The sequence below is a fragment of the Macrotis lagotis genome, chromosome 2 (assembly GCF_037893015.1).
Source record: "Macrotis lagotis isolate mMagLag1 chromosome 2, bilby.v1.9.chrom.fasta, whole genome shotgun sequence".
NCBI lineage: Eukaryota > Metazoa > Chordata > Mammalia > Peramelemorphia > Peramelidae > Macrotis > Macrotis lagotis.
The window spans coordinates 44733671-44752852 of NC_133659.1; the positions used below are offsets into that span (position 1 = coordinate 44733671).

At 37.8% G+C, this 19182-nt stretch overlaps 1 protein-coding gene across 2 annotated transcripts in view; it reads left to right on the forward strand.

The window, feature by feature from the left end:
- Window positions 1–17794, forward strand: part of LPAR3 (lysophosphatidic acid receptor 3) — a 122159-nt gene extending 104365 nt beyond the window's left edge. For both annotated transcript variants that reach the window (XM_074221782.1, XM_074221781.1), the window contains one exon: window positions 15709–17794. In XM_074221782.1, coding sequence (XP_074077883.1) covers window positions 15709–16037 — 329 coding nt within the window. In that variant the 3' untranslated portion in view covers window positions 16038–17794. The remainder of the gene's footprint in view (window positions 1–15708) is intronic.
- The last annotated feature ends 1388 nt before the right edge of the window (window positions 17795–19182 follow it).

Genomic DNA, 19182 nt, shown 5'->3' on the forward strand with positions numbered 1-19182 from the left:
GAATCCTTTTTGTCCTTATAGACCCCCAGATTTTCTCTGGCTCCAAAAGTCTAGGCTCTAGACAATCGCCTATTCTTGAGTTCTTTTACCATGTCTGTCCTCTCTGGCCCTGAGTGATAATGTCATCCTCTATATTCCATCTGACTTTCCATGTATCTTTCCTCCCAGATGAGAGACAATAAAAATCTTCTGGAGACAAAGCTTGAAGTCAGAGGATTGGCATCAAAGACAAGAGTTTCAGTTACCAGGGCAAGACAGCAAGAGTGGATTGAAAGCTAGCCTTGAGTCTTGGGTTCAGGTTCTATCTCACAGGCTCATTGAGTCATTCTGGACTATCACTTACCCTCTCCATGTTCCAAGCTACTCTTTATGGCTATAAGATAGAGACCAGCTGCCAATCTGCATTGAGAAAGGAATTTTCCCTACTGGAAGTTCCTTTCCACAATGAAATTGCAGGTATGTAAAAACAAACTCCCCACAAAGGTAGGCCAGTAGGAGACATGTTTTCCATTATAATTGTATATCTTATACTCTTTAACCCCTACCTATACTCTTCATGCTTTTCCAGATTTGAGAAACAATCTGATTCTTAGGGAGGAAGATAGACTCTTAGCTTTATATTCTAGGAACTCGGTATCAAGTCAACTCTTTCTCTTGATTCTTTTTCATCTCACTTCTAATGAACAAATGAATTCTTCCTTTAATTGCACTCAGACCAATCTAATAACTGACTCCCTCTTTTGTATCCCTAATTTCAAATCAGCATCTTGATGCTCCTACCTACACTCCTCTTCTTCCCAAAGTGGGGTCCTACCATGTTTTTGCAAGCACTACCTGAGATAGAAATCCTATCCTTCCTGCTCTCTTCTTAGACTTCCCTGACTCTACTTACTTCAAATGTCCCTCATTTCCACTGCCCTGACAAGCCTAACCCCTTGCTTTCTGGATCTAGTTCATGTCTTTTCCCCTTTCTAACATGGATCATTTAAATTGTTCCCTGTCTGTTCCCTTTCCTCCCTAATCTTTCTTCCACAAATTCCCAAAATGGTTTTTCTAAAGTGCAGGTCAGACCATGTCACTTCCCTATGCCTCTTTATTGCACCCAAGACAAAAGATAAGCTCTCTTTACAACCTTCACAACCCAGTACCCATCAACCTTTCCAAGCTCAAGCCCAGTCGAACTGATCTTCTCTCACACGTTATTTCAGCACCCATCTCTGCACCCTTGTCCTGGTTGTCCCCCAAGCCTACTGTGAACTCCCACCTTAAGTTTACCTTTTATAATTCCTTGTTTCCTTTAAAATCTGGAAGATCTGAATTCAAGTCTTTTCTCTGACACTCACTGGCTTTGTGACTTTGAACAAGTCACTATAGGTTGAATTAAAGATGCTGATTAACACTGATAGAAGTTTTTCAGGGGAAGCTCCCTAAGCTAATGAAATGATGGGCTCAGCCCATATCCCTCTCTATTTTTATCCATTTACATCTTACAGAATAAAAGGTCTTTGAGGGTGAATCGCCATCCCATTTTTGTCTTCATATCCTCAGCACGAGGACAGTATCCGGCAGGTAGTTGGTACTTAATAAATCCCTGTTGATTGATTGATAAAGGAGCCACATTCCTACCACTATTATTTATTTGGACATCCCTTTCCTATCATTGCCTATTACTAGTATGCACTGCTAGAATCTTCTTGGGTTGCCCAATTTACTGGCTATGTCTAATCCCTAGGTCCTGTGCATGCTTTATATGCCCTATCTTGCAACTCACAGGGTCTTGGCAGAACCTTTCCCCCTTCCCCCCTCCCCCTCCCCACCCCCTCAGCATAGTTCCCACCCTATTGAAAGCCTTTCCTATTCTTCCAGATGGGAATACCCTGTTCTTTTCTCCAACTGCTAAGTTTTCAATTTAGCAGCTAAAATTTGATCTCAAGCTTGCAATATTTCCTTATGAGTGATTCTTAAAGGAGGGAGGTAGAAGAGATAGATCCTGATATTTGGCTATTTACACAGTTTATGATTTCCAACTCAGGCCCAAGTTAAATGACTAGAATTAAGGCTTGGCCGCACTGTACACCTCTGCTTTAAATCTTCACCCGTAAGCCTTTGGCACAGAGATTTTCAATTTTCCAAGCGCTAACCACAAATTCAAAACAAGTGCGTGAAACTAGCAGTTAGTGTTGAAGGATCGCACTGTACAAACAGGCGAGTTAAGTAATGGCAAATGCATCATTTATGAAATCTTTCATCTCCCAATCATTCGTCTTCTAATAGAATCTCAGCTTGCTTTTTGTCTTACTGAGGACGCTTGTAAATAACAATTGTGTTCATTCAATGTACATCCTTTAATTACTTTCTGCATAAATATCAGGCTGCCCACTTACAGAAGGATTGAGCTTACACAACAATTTTTAAACAAACCACTTTGAAAAGCTTTTTAGTCGTACAAGAGTTCCTGAGCAATGGGTGAGTACTTTAATGTGAATATCCTCACAGTTAGCGGGTGATTTATTCTGCATTCCTGGGTGGTAGTACTTAGGCAGGATTTTAAAAACAATCATGGGTAAATTTCTTTTCAAATAAGGAGAAAGCTTCTTGAGATGGAGTCCACAACTGGATTTTTATGGAGAGTTATAATTTTCTATTTTAGGGCATCAGACAGCCCTTGTGGCTTGGGAGGCTGGCATTATCACTGGGGTCCTTTTGCTTTTCCTTGGGTTAAGAAACAAAGGAAACCAGACTGACCTTATTTAAAGGGTGTCCTCTTTGATGAAATTAGTGCTTTGGTCAGATTCAATCTGATGCAAGGTCTACATTATACACAAAACCTTTTTTTAAAAAAAAAATTGTTTAAAATGTCTTACGTGTCATTCACATGACTAGATTTGGGTTTTTTAAATAACAAAAATCTGTATTCTCTCCTTTCTATGCCTTCATCCTATTAGAAGAGAAAAATAAATCATTTGTAACAAATATACATAGTAAATCATGTCCCCTCATTGGCTATGTTAAAAAAAAACTCACACAAATACATATACATACTATATATAACATGTACATATTATACAGATATACACATAGAGTTTACACATTTACATACATATGCTTATATACACATATGTGTGTATGTATAATTCTGCCCCCAAGTTTATCTATCCCCTCTCTCTGGCAGGTGATGGACAGGAGGAAGATGTTTCATCATCGACCTTCTAGATTCCTGATTGGTCACGGTGTTGATCAGAGATTCATTTTTATTATATATACCAAATTGCATGAATACTATGGAAGGAGAATATCATTTCAAGGCTTGCTAAGTGAAATTGTAAGGTCTAAGGCCAATTATAGAACTTAAGATGTCAAACATAAGTCTAGGTGATGACCTATGTCCCTAGGAATGTGAAATTTGATCAAATTTAGTGAACTGACTATTATCCCCATGTAGGAAGAGAGTCTTCACATTTTTCATATGTGGGGGGAATGTTAACCTGAGCATTCAATAAAATATTGTGATAATTTCCAGTAAGTAATTATCAATTGTCTAACAATAGGACCACATGAAGAATAGTACTATTAGTTAATACCTGTGGTGTTTTAAGATGCTCAAAGTTCTTTGTTTTCTCAGCAACTCTGAGGAAAGTATCTCAGATCTTATCATTCCCATTCTATAGATGTGTGAACAGATTCAGAGAAAACAAAGGACTTGTTCATGGTCCTATGAGCTAGTGAGTAGGGTGGAAGAGATTCAAATCCAGCTTTTCCTGACTTATAGGATCATAAATCAGAGCTGGAAGGGTTCTTGGAGGTCCCATAGTCTAACTCCTACATTTTAAAGATGAAGAAACTGAGACCAGGGAGGTTAAAGGCTTTGCCCACAATCATGCACGTTGAATTCAGGTTCTTTCATTCTAAACTCTGTGATTCTTTCTCCTGGTACCACATATTTTCCTTAAATTTCCCTCAGATGCAGTAGTAACAAGTAAGGAAGACCAAGAATTCAAATCCAGATGCCTTAACTACATATCTGGGACTCTCATGATATGATGCCTCTAGTCCTCCCTTCTTTCATTTCTTTTGTCAACATTATTTTGTTCAACAGCTTCAATTCAGTTGGCATTTCTTAAGTCCTTTCTATGTTCAAAGGACAAAACTTCATAGGATTCATCCCATCCTCATAGAATTTATAGTCTAGCAGAGTTATAAGAAAGAGTTCAGTGAATAAAGCCCTGGGCCTTGAGGCAGGTAGACCTGAGTTCAAATCTGATCCCAGACATAAACTGTGTGACCTTAGACAAGTCACTTAACCACTGTTTGCCTCAGTTTCCTCAACTGTAAAGTGGGAATAATAATAACTCCTGTCTGACAGGATTGTTGTGAGGATCAAATAAATAAAGTGCTTAATACAGGGTCTAGAACATGGTAAGTGATCTTTAAATGTTAACTGCCATATTATTATTTTATTATATATGACAAGAAAGGAACATGAAAGTGCTTTAGTCTGAGTTAGGATTTTCTCAGATACTAAACATCTCCAGACTTAGTTTTGAACAACTCAATCAGCAGGTTCTGTGATGATGATGATGATGATGATGATGCCATCAGTCAAGGATTGTTGATTGATTGATATCATGAAGACATCAAATTAATAATGAACCTGAGAGTGTTTTGCTTCTATAAAGTTCTATTTAAAAGGAAGCTATTTAATTCTCATGATTACAATAATACCATTACACAGATCTTTCACGCTTACCTTGAAGCCTAGATAACTTTGCTAAGTATGATTCTTGACTTAATTAGATATTCATAAGGTTTATTGACTTTTCCTAAGCCTTCTATCCCATCTGGTTACCAAGCTACCATTCTCCTGCCCTTCCCAACTGAACTTAATAAAAATTTTCTATACCAAATACTTCCACTTCTACCATAGACACTTTCTTCCCAACTCCTTATAATTTAACATTCACTCCAATATGCTCAGTAGAGTAGCAATTTGCAAGCACCACTCTATTGAAAAGGTTCTCTCAAAGGTTGGCAATGATACCCAAGTGTATGTCATTGTCCTTCTTTTCTTTCCTCTCTCTATTCTCTCTCCCTTATCAGTTTTTGTCTTACACAGATTTAACCACTGAACAAAAAATAGGACTCCAGATCTACAGCTGCAGACCCAACCCCCCTTCCGAACTCTAGCTTATGATATCACTAATTTATCTCCTGGATCTCTTCACCCAAAGTAGCAAACCTCAAACTCAACGTACCCATCTTCTCCTAAACCCACCCTATTGTTCCTATCATGGTACCACTATTCACCCAGTCTGTAACATTTATAACTTGAGTGTTAGTTGCTTTTTTTTTTTTTTTTTTTAGGTTTTTGCAAGGCAAATGGAGTTTAGCGGCTTGCCCAAGGCCACACAGCTAGGTAATCATTAAGTGTCTGAGGTCAAATTTGAACTCAGGTCCGCCTGACTCCAGGGCCGGTGCTCTATTCACTGCGCCACCTAGCTGCCCCTGTTAGTTGCTTTTTAATACTTTTTCTCTCACTCACCTCTCATATTGAGTTTGTTACCAAGATTTCCCTCTCTCTAACTACATCCCTCCTTTCCCAATGGGAGGAGTGAACTGCATTGCAGTCCCTTGTTACCATTTGCTGGCTGATTACAATAACCTCCTCAAAGGTCTTTCTAACTTATAAGTTCTATAGGAGTTCATATCTCAGAGTGACTTCGGAATATTGGGGCAAAAAGGGAGGGCTTCATAGAGGACATAGGACTTGGTCTGGTCCTAGAAAGAAGGAGGGGACTTAGGTGAATGGAGAGGAGAGTGAAGGGCATTCAAGGTCTGAGCAAAGAAACAGAGGCAAAGTGATTACAGCATGTTTCGGGAACAGGGAATAGTCAAGTTTGACTCCTGGTATCCATTACATTGATTGGGATAATTTGTTCTAACATTGCCTGTAATTTCTGGGGCTGCTTATTTTATCTTTTTAAACGTCTCCCAGTACCTAAGTCCTCTTTTCTCGAATTCACAGAAATAACCAGAAGCTCTTCAGGCTGTTCGGTAAGGACTCCAGGGTATCAGTAATCAGGGCCAGCTGCATTAGGCAGTTTTGGATGGATGTAGAGATTTTGTTCTAATCAATTCTGGCTTTTTAGCACCTTATAAATCTTCCTCCAAATATACCCTGTGACTGGGAGAGGAATAACTCAAAAGGATCTGAGCTGTGTGTGGGGGTTGAAATTCATAGATTAATAGAATTGTCCAATTTTACACTTGGAAGACTTGTTAAAAGTCGTCTAATCCCACATCCCACCTGAGAAGGAAGCACATTTACAGTGTCCTTGACAGCTAGCCGTCTACCTCCTACCTAAATTCCTTCAATCAAGGGGAGAGAACTCAGTACTAGGGCGGCCTATTCCAATCTGAGCAACTCAACTCAATGGAAATGATTTTCTTTTCCTTTGCCTTTCATTTGCCTTCATTTGCCCTTTGTCCTGAGAGTGTTTCCTTTTGTCTGGATGATTATTCAAGCATTTCATAGGATCTCAAACTTGAAGGTACCTTAGAGATCATTTAGTCCAGTTCTTAGCCTATGGTCCATGAACTTTCATGGTGGAGCAATTTCAAGGGGTCCATGAACTTTTAATACATATACATATACATATATGTACATGTACATGTACATATATACTATATTTCAATTGATTTCCTTGAAATATTATATATTTTGTTTTTTGCATTTAAAAAACATTATCCTGAGAAAGGGTCTAGATAACCAGAGTTAGTCTATTACATATAAAAAAAGAAACCCTTATTTAGTCCAATTCTCTCATGTTACAGTTAAGGGAACTGATGCTGAGATTAAGTGCAGAGGAGTACAGTCGATGGTGGTCTGAATTTGAGATCAGGAAGACTTGGATTCAAGTCCCTTCTCATATGCTGACTAGTTCTGTGAACCTGGCAAGTCACTTAACCTGTGACCTTCAGTTTCCTCATCTGCCAAATAAATTCTAAGCTGACCCTCTATTCTAACTCTAGGATCTTATGGTCTTAGATGCACAAATAAGGTATATACAGAAAAGAAAATAGTTTAAAGGGAAGAAAGCATTAATAAATGAGATTGCAATGATGACGATCAGGACAATCTTCTGTAGTGGAACCTTGAGTAGTGTTTTGAAGGGAGATTTGTATTCCAAGAGATGGAGGTGAGGAGGGATCACATTACTGACATAAGAAGAGCATCTGTGATCATCAGATCCTCCTTAGATACCAACTACTTATGTAATCAGGGGCTATTCATTTAATTCTCCATATCTCAGTTTCCTCAACTGTAAAATCAGGATTATTGTAGGACTGCTATGACAAGATGGTTGTGAAGATAAATGTAAAGTATTAATGAGTTATTATTATTATTATTATTATTTTGATTTGCCTAAATTCATAATAAATGGTAGCACAGGTTCCAGATCCAGTTTTCTTTCCACTCTACCTTATTTCCTCCTAGTCTTTTCCATCTAACTAGATCATGGCTTCTGGACTCCTCAGCTTACTGCTCATTTCTCTTAACTAAGCCCTAGGGTATACACTCAAATCAAATATTCTAGGGGATCTTTTATCTCATCAGTTAGGATGATCCCTACAATGGTGAAGACCATTGCCCATTCCTGCCCATCTATCCTGTATCAGCTTTGCCTGTGTCCACTCATAAATTAATTATAGAGTGTCCACTCCAATACAGATTCTGGGGTCCTTATTAAGTTTCTCCTGACATCAACACAGCATTTTTACCACCCACCTTTTACTAACCATATGAGCAGTAAATCAACTGTTTCTCTCATACAATTCCCTGATGACTCTTTTTCCTCCCATCCTTCTTCAAAAGCCTTCCTTTATGATACTATGTGACCTACACATAATCTTTGCTCCTTTCTATTTTTTTTTCTGAGTGGTAATCATTTTTCAGTTCTTCAGAGATTGTTGTTCCATATCTCACAGAATTCATCACCGCTAATAGAATAGTGGTATTAAAAAGATGGGTCCTTGTTTCTGAAAGAAGTTTGGGCTTATTAATAGAGTTTGTCAACCTAACTTTTAAATTGTAGTACACAAAATTAAATACTGTTCTCTAGATGTGATCCAACTGATACAAATGAGACTGTTACTTCGCAAAACTTTTTTTAAAGTTCTATTTATTTAAGGCAATGAGGTTAAGAGACCTGCCCAAGGTCACACAGCTAAGTGTCTGAGGTCAGATTTGAACTCAGGTCCTCCTGACTCTAGAGCTGGTGCTCTATCCACTGCACAACCTAACTGCCCCCATAACTTTTTTTGTTAAAACCAGCTAGTGTTTTGCTTGAGCTCATTCAGAATATTGAAATATTTTTCATGTTTTCATACAGAGACCAAACAAGGTCTCTTCTCTTGGGCAAATGATGTTTTGGACCATAAGTGTAGGAGTTTACATTTATTCTTATTAAACTTCATTTACGTTTTGGTCTACCATTTGACCCTGTTGAGATCAATTTCATTTATTTTTACTAACATTTCCTAAGGGTCTACTAGTGCTTCTAGTTTTAGGTATTGATATAGATGAATAATTTTAAGACAGCATCTATTCTCCTAAGGTCTTATTGGCATATATCCAGTGCCAGTGTCTAACAGCCAGATTTATAATCTGAATGACCTCAGTTCAAAACCTACTTCAGATGTTTATGAGGTTTGTGACCTCTCAGCTTCCTTATCTGTAAAATGGAGATAATAATGCTTTTGTTGTAGAGACCAAATGAGATAGCATCTATTCAAAACTTTGCTTACTTTGAAGAGCTATTGAAATGCTAACTTCTATCCCTCTGATTAGAGGACTATGGAGTAAAGCAAAAAATTTCCTCCCAGGACCTTTTCATCAAGGGTCCAAAATCCTGGTTATTTCTTCATTTGCCAGCAGTTGTTCTTCTTGGACAGGTTCCAACCTTCCCCTTCCCCACCTTACACTGGTAAAAGCTCATTACCCGAAAATCATCACAGAGATTGCTTTAGCATTTGTACCAATACCTCAACATACCTCTATCTCTCTCATTGGAGTGCAAGAAGATGGAGAGGGGGAAAAAACCCTTCTGCCATAGGCTACCTTTATAAAGAGTTCAAAATCCTAATCATCTCTTTGGCACCAGCTGCTCTAATTGGTTTTAACTCTAAAATTGTTAACATGCCCCAGATCCCTTCTGGTCCCCCACCCTCTTACCCTTTAATCTACCTTTTCTGTTATCTTCCCTCATTTAGATTGTAGGCTTCCTGTGGGTAACTAATTTAGAACTTAAAATATAGTGGGTGCTTAATTAATATTTAGTGTATTATCTATGACTTAGGAAATTTAATTTCTAGTTTTCATTAAAAGTTGATTAAAATATTAAATACTATGAAATTAAACACAGAGGTCCTGTGGCAATCCACTCAAGACTTTGCCTCCAATTCCCACCCCTCATTTATCCACATTTGTTGAATACAATTGTCCTATTTTCTATAAATCTGTCTAAATGTATTATCACACAGTCTACATTTCACACTTTCATCTATGCAATACTATGGCAAACTTTTCAAAGGCTTAGCTGAAATCAATATGCACTATGTCTCTGGCATTCTCCCTGATCTACCAGGAACAAATATGTCCTAGCTTATGAAGGGCATGACTTAGCAGAAAGTATTCTAGATGTAAAATCAAGATAGACCTTGATTCTAATTTCATGCCCAATACTTAGTAGCTTTGGACCATGAGCAAATTACTTTATTTCTCCAAATCTGTTTTTATCATCTACAAAATACATAAATCATGAAAGTGCAAGTTGATGCTAGACAAAGATTTACAGATGGGTCCAGGATTTTTATTCTGCAGCAGGCTCATCCTATTCTGATTAGCCTATGGGATACCTGGGAAGCAGGGTTAAGTCAATGCCCATTGATAAATTTGTTTTTGGAAATACTGGTGTAATGGTAGGGTAAGATTTTCAAAGGATACTAAGAAATTCTTTCGTTCTTTCCTTCCTTTCCCTCCCTCCTTCCCTTCCTTCCTTCCTTCCTTCCTTCCTTCCTTCCTTCCTTCCTTCCTTCCTTCCTTCCTTCCTTCCTTCCTTCCTTCCATTTTTCCTTCTGTGTTGAAGGGCAGGGAGCCCAGAGCTACACTTCTCAAAGAATGGCCTTTGAAGGAAAGAGTGCCATCCTCTCAGAGATGTATCTCAAAGACAGTGGAGTGTAGGAGTACATGATTGTCTCTGTTGTGAAATTTAATCATCATCCAAAGACAGTATTCCCCAAAAGCTTTGCTCATTAGTTTAATAGAGCAGGGTTGTTGTTTTTTTTCTCAGTGGAAGAAGGGCTTAATATTATCTTAGGGACCTCCTAGTTCAAAATCTTATGATACTATAATTGAAGTGATAAGGTCAATGCTTTGTCAGTTTGGTTTCACCCAAAGAACCATCTTTGTCTCCAGTAGGATGCAGATGGGATAGTTGGGGAAGAAAATCTTCTTCCTTTCCTGGACAAACTATTCCCTTTACCTCAAAAATTTGCTTATCAAAAGTTGGTTTGGAATACACAGATATCACCTAGGGAATGAGCTGGCTAGGATCCAATTTTTTGTTCAGATAGTATTGATTGATATCCTCTGGAAGAACAAACCATGAAAAGCATCATTAACAAGAACCATCGATCACCGGAGCTCTAGTCAACTCTTTGTTTTTTCAGGGTAAAGAGGAAAAGGGGGGAAAAAGACTCACTATGGATTTCTCTAACCAGAGAATTGTGAGATTATGCTAAATTTAGGCTTCACCATTTAGCACTTATTAGGATCCCTGCTGAAACTAATAGACTCTATAAAGTTCACAAAGGAAAAAGTTATCATTTGTGTAAATTATTTTCCAAAGGGCTCTAGTCATTAAAACTGATTTTGCTGTAAAATCTTATTTTGAGAATGGGTCAGGTCATGGAGTTTTGTGGATTTCTTTGAAATATTTCATAGGGTAATAGATTTATTTATAACTGAAAAGGGGTCACAAAGGTCAATCAGCTCCCTCATTTTACAGAGGAGGAAACAGGCAAACAGGGTTAAGTGACTTTCCTAGAGTCACACGGCTAGTGTCCAAAACAGGATATGAACCCAGGTCCTTCTTACTACTTTCCATGCTGCTTCTGAAAAATCACTTTTTTTTTTTTACTGGAAACTGAATTTTGATGAGAACAAAGCCTTTCCATATAAATAATTATAGCGTCTAAAATGAACTGAAAATGGGTATCACACAGAGAGGCATATAATAGATGTGCTGCTGGCTGTAACTTATAACAAATGAGGAATTTTGATGAATTGGGGAAAAGGAAGTCATTAGAGAAATCTATGGTGTAAAAAAGATGGACTGGTCAAATGGAAGGGAATAAACATTATAAAGTACCTGCTAAGCTCTAGCACTTTATAAATACTATCTTATTTGATTCTCACAGCAACCCTGCAAATTAGGTCTGTTATTAGCCCCATTTGTGATTGAGGAAACTGAGGCAAACAGAAGTTAAATGACTTGACCAGGGCTACTCAGTTAGGAAGGGTCTGAAACTGGATTTGAACTCAGTCTTCCAGACACTGGCCCTGACCTCTATCCACTGCACCACTGTGGACAGATGAGGGAACAATAGATGGAGTACCCTTTCTATTCTTGGTATATTAAGAGAAAGCAAGGAAAATACTGAGCATTTTGGGTGGGACCAAATATGCAGGGATAGAGACAAAAGTTCTCAAGATGAATAGTTATAAGAGATAAACATTTTGGAGGTAAGGGATGTAGTCCACATCAAGGAGAGCATACATTCATTCAGTTAGTCATTTAAGAAATAGGATATGGGGCAACTAGGTGGCAAAGTGGATAGAGCATCGACCCTGGAGTCAGAAGGACCTGAGTTCAAATTTGGCCACAGACACTTAATAATTGCCTAACTGTGTGACCTTAGGTAAATCACTCTTAACTCCAATGCCTTAAATAAATAAAATTAAAAAAAAAGAAATGGGATATACAACAGCTCAATTTGAAAATTCCAGAGAAGACTTGGCTTCATCATTCCCTTTGCCATTTTTGATTTGTAATGACTTCCCATAAAATATTTATATAAAATTGGGGTTTTATAGTAATTATTATAGTGTAGAAATTTACTGATGGGTAATAGGACTTTATTTTATTGCTTTTCTTGGTCCCAAAATGTGTAATCTTGGTTCAATGTGATGGTGAGATTAATGGAAATTTCAAGAATCAATACTGAAAAGTCATTAAACTCAACTTGGCTATATTCTTAAACTCACCTATGTATTGGTCTTAGTATTAAACTGCAGTTAAGATGGTTAAAAGTGGACAGGACTAGACATATCAATGGGACCAGGTAAAAATATTTTTAAAAATATATCAGTACTGTGAATTCAAAATTTGTGACACCAGTCAGCAAACAAACATATTACAGGATAAATCTTGGGATAAACATGAGGTAATTTTCCTATTTAAAAACATCTATTAACTACCGAGTAGACTATGTTCAAAGAACTGGGGGCTGCATGAACAAAGATAAAAATAAAGAAACCCCTGCCCTCAGGGAGCTTATATTATAAATGTCCAACAAAACCCTCAATCATATCCTGATTAGAGAAAAAGAAAAAAAATTGGCAGAATATTACTAAATGTTTTAACAAAGTAAAATCAAATAAATAGCAAACAGAATTACTTTCGCTTTTTGTCTTTCCAAATTCTCCTTTAGCTCATTATTTTTAATATATGTATATATATATGTTTATGTAGATACATACATACATACATACATACATACATATAATTATGCTCAATATGGTTATCCTCTTTACATTCTGCTGTTCTCAGTTTACATCCCTGGCAAATGAGTCACTCCATATTTTCATATATATATATATATATACATATATATATATATTTACTCTGTGTGCATTTATAGGACTATAAAATTCTTTTGCATCAATATACTATGATTTGTTCACCTATTCTCCAATTGTTGGACATGTGGGTTGTTTCCAGTTGTTGCTGTTCCTCTTTTGCTATTATAAACGAAGCAGCAGCTGTACAGTTAGGGGATACTCTATGTATATTGATGGTTTGATGGATTGAATGAATGAAAGTAGGAAGCAGGGGCCCCTGGGTAATTCAAAAGTGGTATAATCCACTACTGGACAATTCAGAGTTATGATTTTATACAACATTTTAATTTTTGTAGTAAAGTTTTGTAACTTTAGTAAAACACTGTCTCCAGACAATAGTCTGACATTTTGACATCCGGAAAGTAACTGCATGATCAGGGAATGCACTCTTGTTCCCACAGGGATTTTGAGAAATTATTCAGTTTCTAAGGGGGTAGTGAGGGTGAAGGACCCTTAACATCAACTGCGGTAACCACAGCTTTTAAAGTCTGACTCATCTAGTTCTCCTAATCTCCTGACAACATAAATAATTCACTTTTCTTGGGTGCCACCCTAGAAAACACACTACATTTCTCAACAATAGTAGATCCTACTGGCATTTGTAGATGAAATAAGCCTATTTTTTCTTGTGTTAATGGACCGAAACAAAACTTTACCAAAGTAGAATATTTGGGAAGTGGAATGTTTAATTAGTTCAGTTTTCTGCTTATTTTAACATTAATCAAAAAACTAAAATATTTATTGAATTCCAACCATAGCCAGTTACTGATTTAGATTTTAAAGGGGCTGTAGAAAAGTCTGACATTGATCTTTCCTTGTATAGGGTGGTCAGTTTAGAGTAGAGTGTTAGACTTGGAGGGAAGAAAGAACAATCTCAGGTCTCTCCCTAAACTAGCTATGTGAGCTTGAGTAGAGGGGCAGTGCTGATTAAGTAGAGGTTGTCTTAGCAGGCATAGGAGGGATTTTTCATTTCTTTGTTAAAATAGCTTTAACAAAAATGCTATTTCTGCCTAAATGCGTTGTTACACGAAGATATCCATCACACTACTGCCAAAGTAATTTTCCTAATACACAGGTATGATTGTGTCACTTCCCTGCTCAGAAGCCTTCCATAGCTCCCAAATGTCTACTCGGAAAGATCTGTAAGCCTTGGAGTACTCTTTAAGTGTGAGTTCTTATTGACCTTATTGAACAAAACAAATCTCTTTGGTCTGACTTTTACTGACTGTCCTAATCTAGAGCCAGTCTACCTTCCTATCCCTATTTCATAGTATTTTCCCTTGGAGGTTATAACATTCATCCTGTGGTCCCCTTCTCTCATTGGTGAGTTCTCAGAGCATTCATTTTGAGAAAAGATCCAGATCCTCCAATCTTTGCCACCATCATGCCCTATCATTGCCCCTCCTCCTTTCCAACTCTTTTGGGTTCAGTCTTTTCCCAGTCAGACTAGAAGCTCCAAAAGGATAGAGATTTTCTTTATTTTTGTTTACATTTGCATCTGCAGTGCTTGGCTGAAGTTTAATAAATTCTTATTGACTTGATCTGAAATTCTTTCTGAATTTCACCCTCTGCATTTGTCCCTACCATACCTCTTGACCTGGAAAAGTCAATGGTACGCCTCCTCCATTTCTGCCTATGAAAATCTTTCCCAGCTCTGGCTTTGCCTTTTCCATGATGTTTTTAACTGATTCCTCCCAGTTGGATATATCTCTACTCTCTCCTCATGCCACTCTTTTAGATCTCACCTGTCCTGATCAAATTCTAATTTATATTTTGATTATTTATGTACATGTATATATTTGTGTTCAGTTGCTAATGTCTTTTTCTTTCAAAAAATTACATGTCCCTCAAATGGAATATAAGCCCCTTCAAAGTTGGACCTCTTCTGTTTTGTCTTTGTATATAGAACCCCCAGATCTTTAAGAAAAATTATATAACTAATTAATATTAATTAAATTTGTATAATTTAATTATAAAAATATGCTTTCTTTCCCTTCCATCTCAACTCTCCTTCCCCCAATTCCCCCAAAGTAAAATAAATCCCCCATTGCATGTAATATGCATTCAAGAAAACAAATTTCTGCATTGACCAGGTTCAGAATGACACGAGGAAACTGAGACAAACTAGGTTTAGATATTTGCCCGAGATCACACAGCTAGCAAATATCTAGTGCCAGATTTGAATTCAAAAAGATGAGTCTTCCTGATTCCAAGTCCAGAGTTCTATCCTCTGTGCCAATTTAATTTATTTAGAATTAATTCCTCCTTGAATTTACCCTCCACCTAAATCTCTTTTCCCTCTTTCTCTCCTATTTCCCTATTAGCAAAAAATATATTTCTGTACCCAACTGTGTATCTATATATTTGTTTATTCATCTCTACTTTTGTCAGTTCAGATGAGAATGAGGTCTATGGGTCATCTTCCCCCACCCCTTGTCATTGTTTGTATAAATAACTGCTTCTGTACACTGATTATGGGAGATAAAATTCCCCAACTGTCCCCTCTGTTTTATTCCTCTTCCCTTCTTTCCACATCCCAGACAAAGTAGTGCCTGACCATACCTATCCTAAACTGTACTCACTTGTGAAATCAATTTTTAGAATACAAATGTAAGACCATTTTGGACTCATAGTCTATGATCCTGTATGATTCCAAGTAGGGTCTTATAGAGAAATGAATAAAAGTGACCTGGGAACCAGAAGATGCAGGTTTTCAAATCTTACCATTTCTTCTTCTCTTCCCTTAGGAGCTTTTGTTGTATGTTGGACTCCTGGGTTAGTAGTTCTGCTCCTGGATGGTCTAAATTGTACTCACTGTGGAGTACAACACGTCAAAAGGTGGTTCCTGCTCCTGGCCCTGCTCAACTCGGTCATGAATCCAATCATTTACTCCTACAAAGATGATGAGATGTACAACACCATGAGACGGATGATCTGCTGTTGTTCTCAAGGTGCAGCCCCAGAGAGGCGGTCTTCCAGGATCCCCTCCACCGTCTTGAGCAGGAGTGACACCTCCAGTCAGTATATAGAAGATAGTATGAACCAAGGGACGATATGTAACAAAGAGCACTCCTGAGCTTGGGACTCACCTTGTGTCTGCCATAGCCAGGGGGAACCCTTGCTCCAGAGATGTCCCCCCTCTCTCTTTCTCTCTAACGTGTGAAGGATAATTACCACACAGAGGAAATCCCTTTGAAAAATAGATTCAATGGCTATTTGTCTTTAATAGAAACCAAATACAATATCATTTGAAGTCTTAATCAATCAGTGTAGTTTTAAAAGCATACAAAGTATTCTATAAAGAGAGGACACAGCCAATTAGAAAATGACATAGAAGAACCATGCTTATTTTTTCATCTTCTACCCTTTTAGTGTATTTTTGTGTCCTGGGAAAGTGTTATTTTTGACTACTTTCTTTATGTTTTCCAGAGATGGGGTCCAGAGATTTTTGACTGGGAATTCCTCACCTAGGGTCTATGGACCTTAAATTTCAGAGGGGTGAGGGGTGTGAACTTGGATGGCAAAAAACTTGACATCTTTGTTTCCTTATAGCTGATTTCCTTTGTAATCCTATGTATTTTGTTTTATGCATTTAAAAACCTTCTGAGAAGGGGTCCAAAAGTGTGAGCAGATGGTCAAAGGGGTTCATGATAAACACACACAAAATGAAGAATCCCTTCTTCAGGCCAAAGGATGATTCTTGACCCATTTTCTCTATCTGCTTGCCAAACCCATGTAAATGCACATATTTAATATTTTTAAAAAATGCTTTCATGCTGAAACATAATTCTACAGATGCAATGAGTACCAGCAGTCGAACTTTTAATAGGAACCCGACCTACAGAGAGAATCAGTATAGACCCCAGGTATAAACTTTTTTTTCTTTGTTTTAATTAAAATCAAATTAAGTTCTAGGTTCTAATGGATCGCCTAACTGAAATAGTAAATCTTTTAAAATAGAAGTTGCCTTCAGTTAGCATGTATGAGTGTGTTTGCACAAATAGATGTATACATTTAGATTTCTTAATCTAAACACTGCCAAGTTGGGGGGGGGGCTATATATTTCTGCAGCATGATTCACCCTTGGTGGTCTAAGAAATAAGGACTGGACCAGCAGACCCTCATTCCCTTCCTTCCCCCCAGCCCATGATGTGGCTTCAGGAAAGGAGAATGAAAGGGTCATTGGATCAAGATGAATCCATCCTTTGCAGGGTCCCCTCTGATTCAAGGCTTTGGGGGATCTGATGTGGCCCCCCCCCAACTGAAGACCCTGTTTCCAGGGGGTGATTTTGAAATCCCCATTTTGCCTGCATTTCACAAGATGCTTCTTTACCCCTCCCATTTTGCAGTAGACTGCAGACAAGCTTCAAGTGGTTGCTTTACCTGTGGACTGAATTCAGATCAGGGATGGATGGATGTGGAGGTTTTTCTTCTTCAATGAGCCCTGTACCAAATCTGTTGTTATAATGTCTAGAGCTTTTAAAGCACACAAGACCATGAGGACCATTTTTATAGAGATAAAGCATTTTTGATTTTTTAAACGTGTATCATCAAGATGACATTTATGTGGTTTGTGTAAGAAGTTTACATTTTTTTTTTGGCATGGATGAGCAAAAACTTCTTGGAATGAGAAGATTTGAAAAAATGATATTCTTAGATTATCTAATAAATATAGAGTGTTCTGATCCCAAGTGTAAACCATCACCCAACCTGATCCATTCCCTCCCCTCCCCCAAAACCAAACCCATATACAAAGAGTTGGTGAAATCATTTACAAACCTCCCTTTCTTCTTCCCCCTCCCAACTTCCCAATAAAAATATGACTTCTTCAAAGCCCAGGTTCCATTCTCTTTTGTTAAGTCACTGTTGTTTTTTTCTGCCTGTTTTTGAAATGGAAATGCATCAGTGTTAATGACAGTATGTTTCTCTTGCATAAGAAAAATCCAACCTTAGCACAAAGTGCGATCTCAGGATGTTTTATGTTGGCATTTCTGAGCTGCATCTGGCCAGAGGGTGGAGAATGGAAATTGAATTCTGGTCCCTGAATAGCCACTAAGGGATCTTTAAATGTTTTATTTCAAGGAAACAACCATCCCCCCCCCCCTCCCCCCAGTAGCAGCCATGTCATGTTGAGACTGGTGTATGGAGAGGATACAAAGTATGGTGACTTGGACTGGATTGATCGTGTTTGTGTTTGTGTGTGTGTGTGTGTGTGTGTGTGACAGACATACAGACACACACACACACACATACACACACACATACAGATTATGCCTGTTTGTGTTTTAGTGAGATATCATTAACCATGACGTTCATAGAGTCTGAAGGTCAAATCTGACTCTTAATACCCGTGTAATCTTGGGCAGGTCACGTTCTCCCTAGTTTACTCATCGATAAAATGAAGGGGTTGGATTAGATAAGGCTCCTCTCATCTCTACATTTAGCTCTCTCTGATCCTGGATCATTCAAGTATTAGAATCATACGCACCCAGATTCAGGACTAGGAAAGATCTCAGAAACTAAAGAGTCTAATTCCCCCACCCACCCATTTTACAGATGAGGAAACTGGTCTTCAGGGAGGTCAGTTGTCTTGCCCAAAATCTCACGGGTAGTGAGAGAGACAGGATTTGAATTCAGGTCTCTGAGTTCCTCCAGCATCCTTCCCTTTAAACATATAGAATAGAAACACTCAAGAAAATGACCAGTAAGTATTTTTTCCATGTGTTGGTACAAGAATAAAGGAGTGTTTGTTTCTTTTAACTCTCAGGAGTCTTCACTGACTTTGAAGCTTTCAAGATGGGACTGTTATTCATACTGGTAGAAAATATTGGCTTCTTCAAAATAGTTCAAAATCCAAAAATCTTATAACTCTCATTCAAGCCTAAGGATTAGTTCTCTTCTGTATTTCGAGAAGTGCATAAGAGAATTCCTATAAATGTCTACTGAAAAGTAGAATTTGGTCCATAGTATAGACTGGCTAATTGAAAATAGAGATTTAAAATAATTAGTCATTGGGAGCTTGTTGAAATTCTAAGCAAAGCAAAGAATTTATCCATCTGGATAGCAATTTAGGGGTATGTCTGTGTCTGTGTGTGTGTGTGTGTGTGTGTGTGTGTGTGTGTGTGTGTGTGTGTGTGTGTGTTTGGGGAGGGATTATTCACAATGCATCTTTGTTATTGTTCAGTCATGTTCAATTCTTAGTTACCCCATTTGGGGTTCTC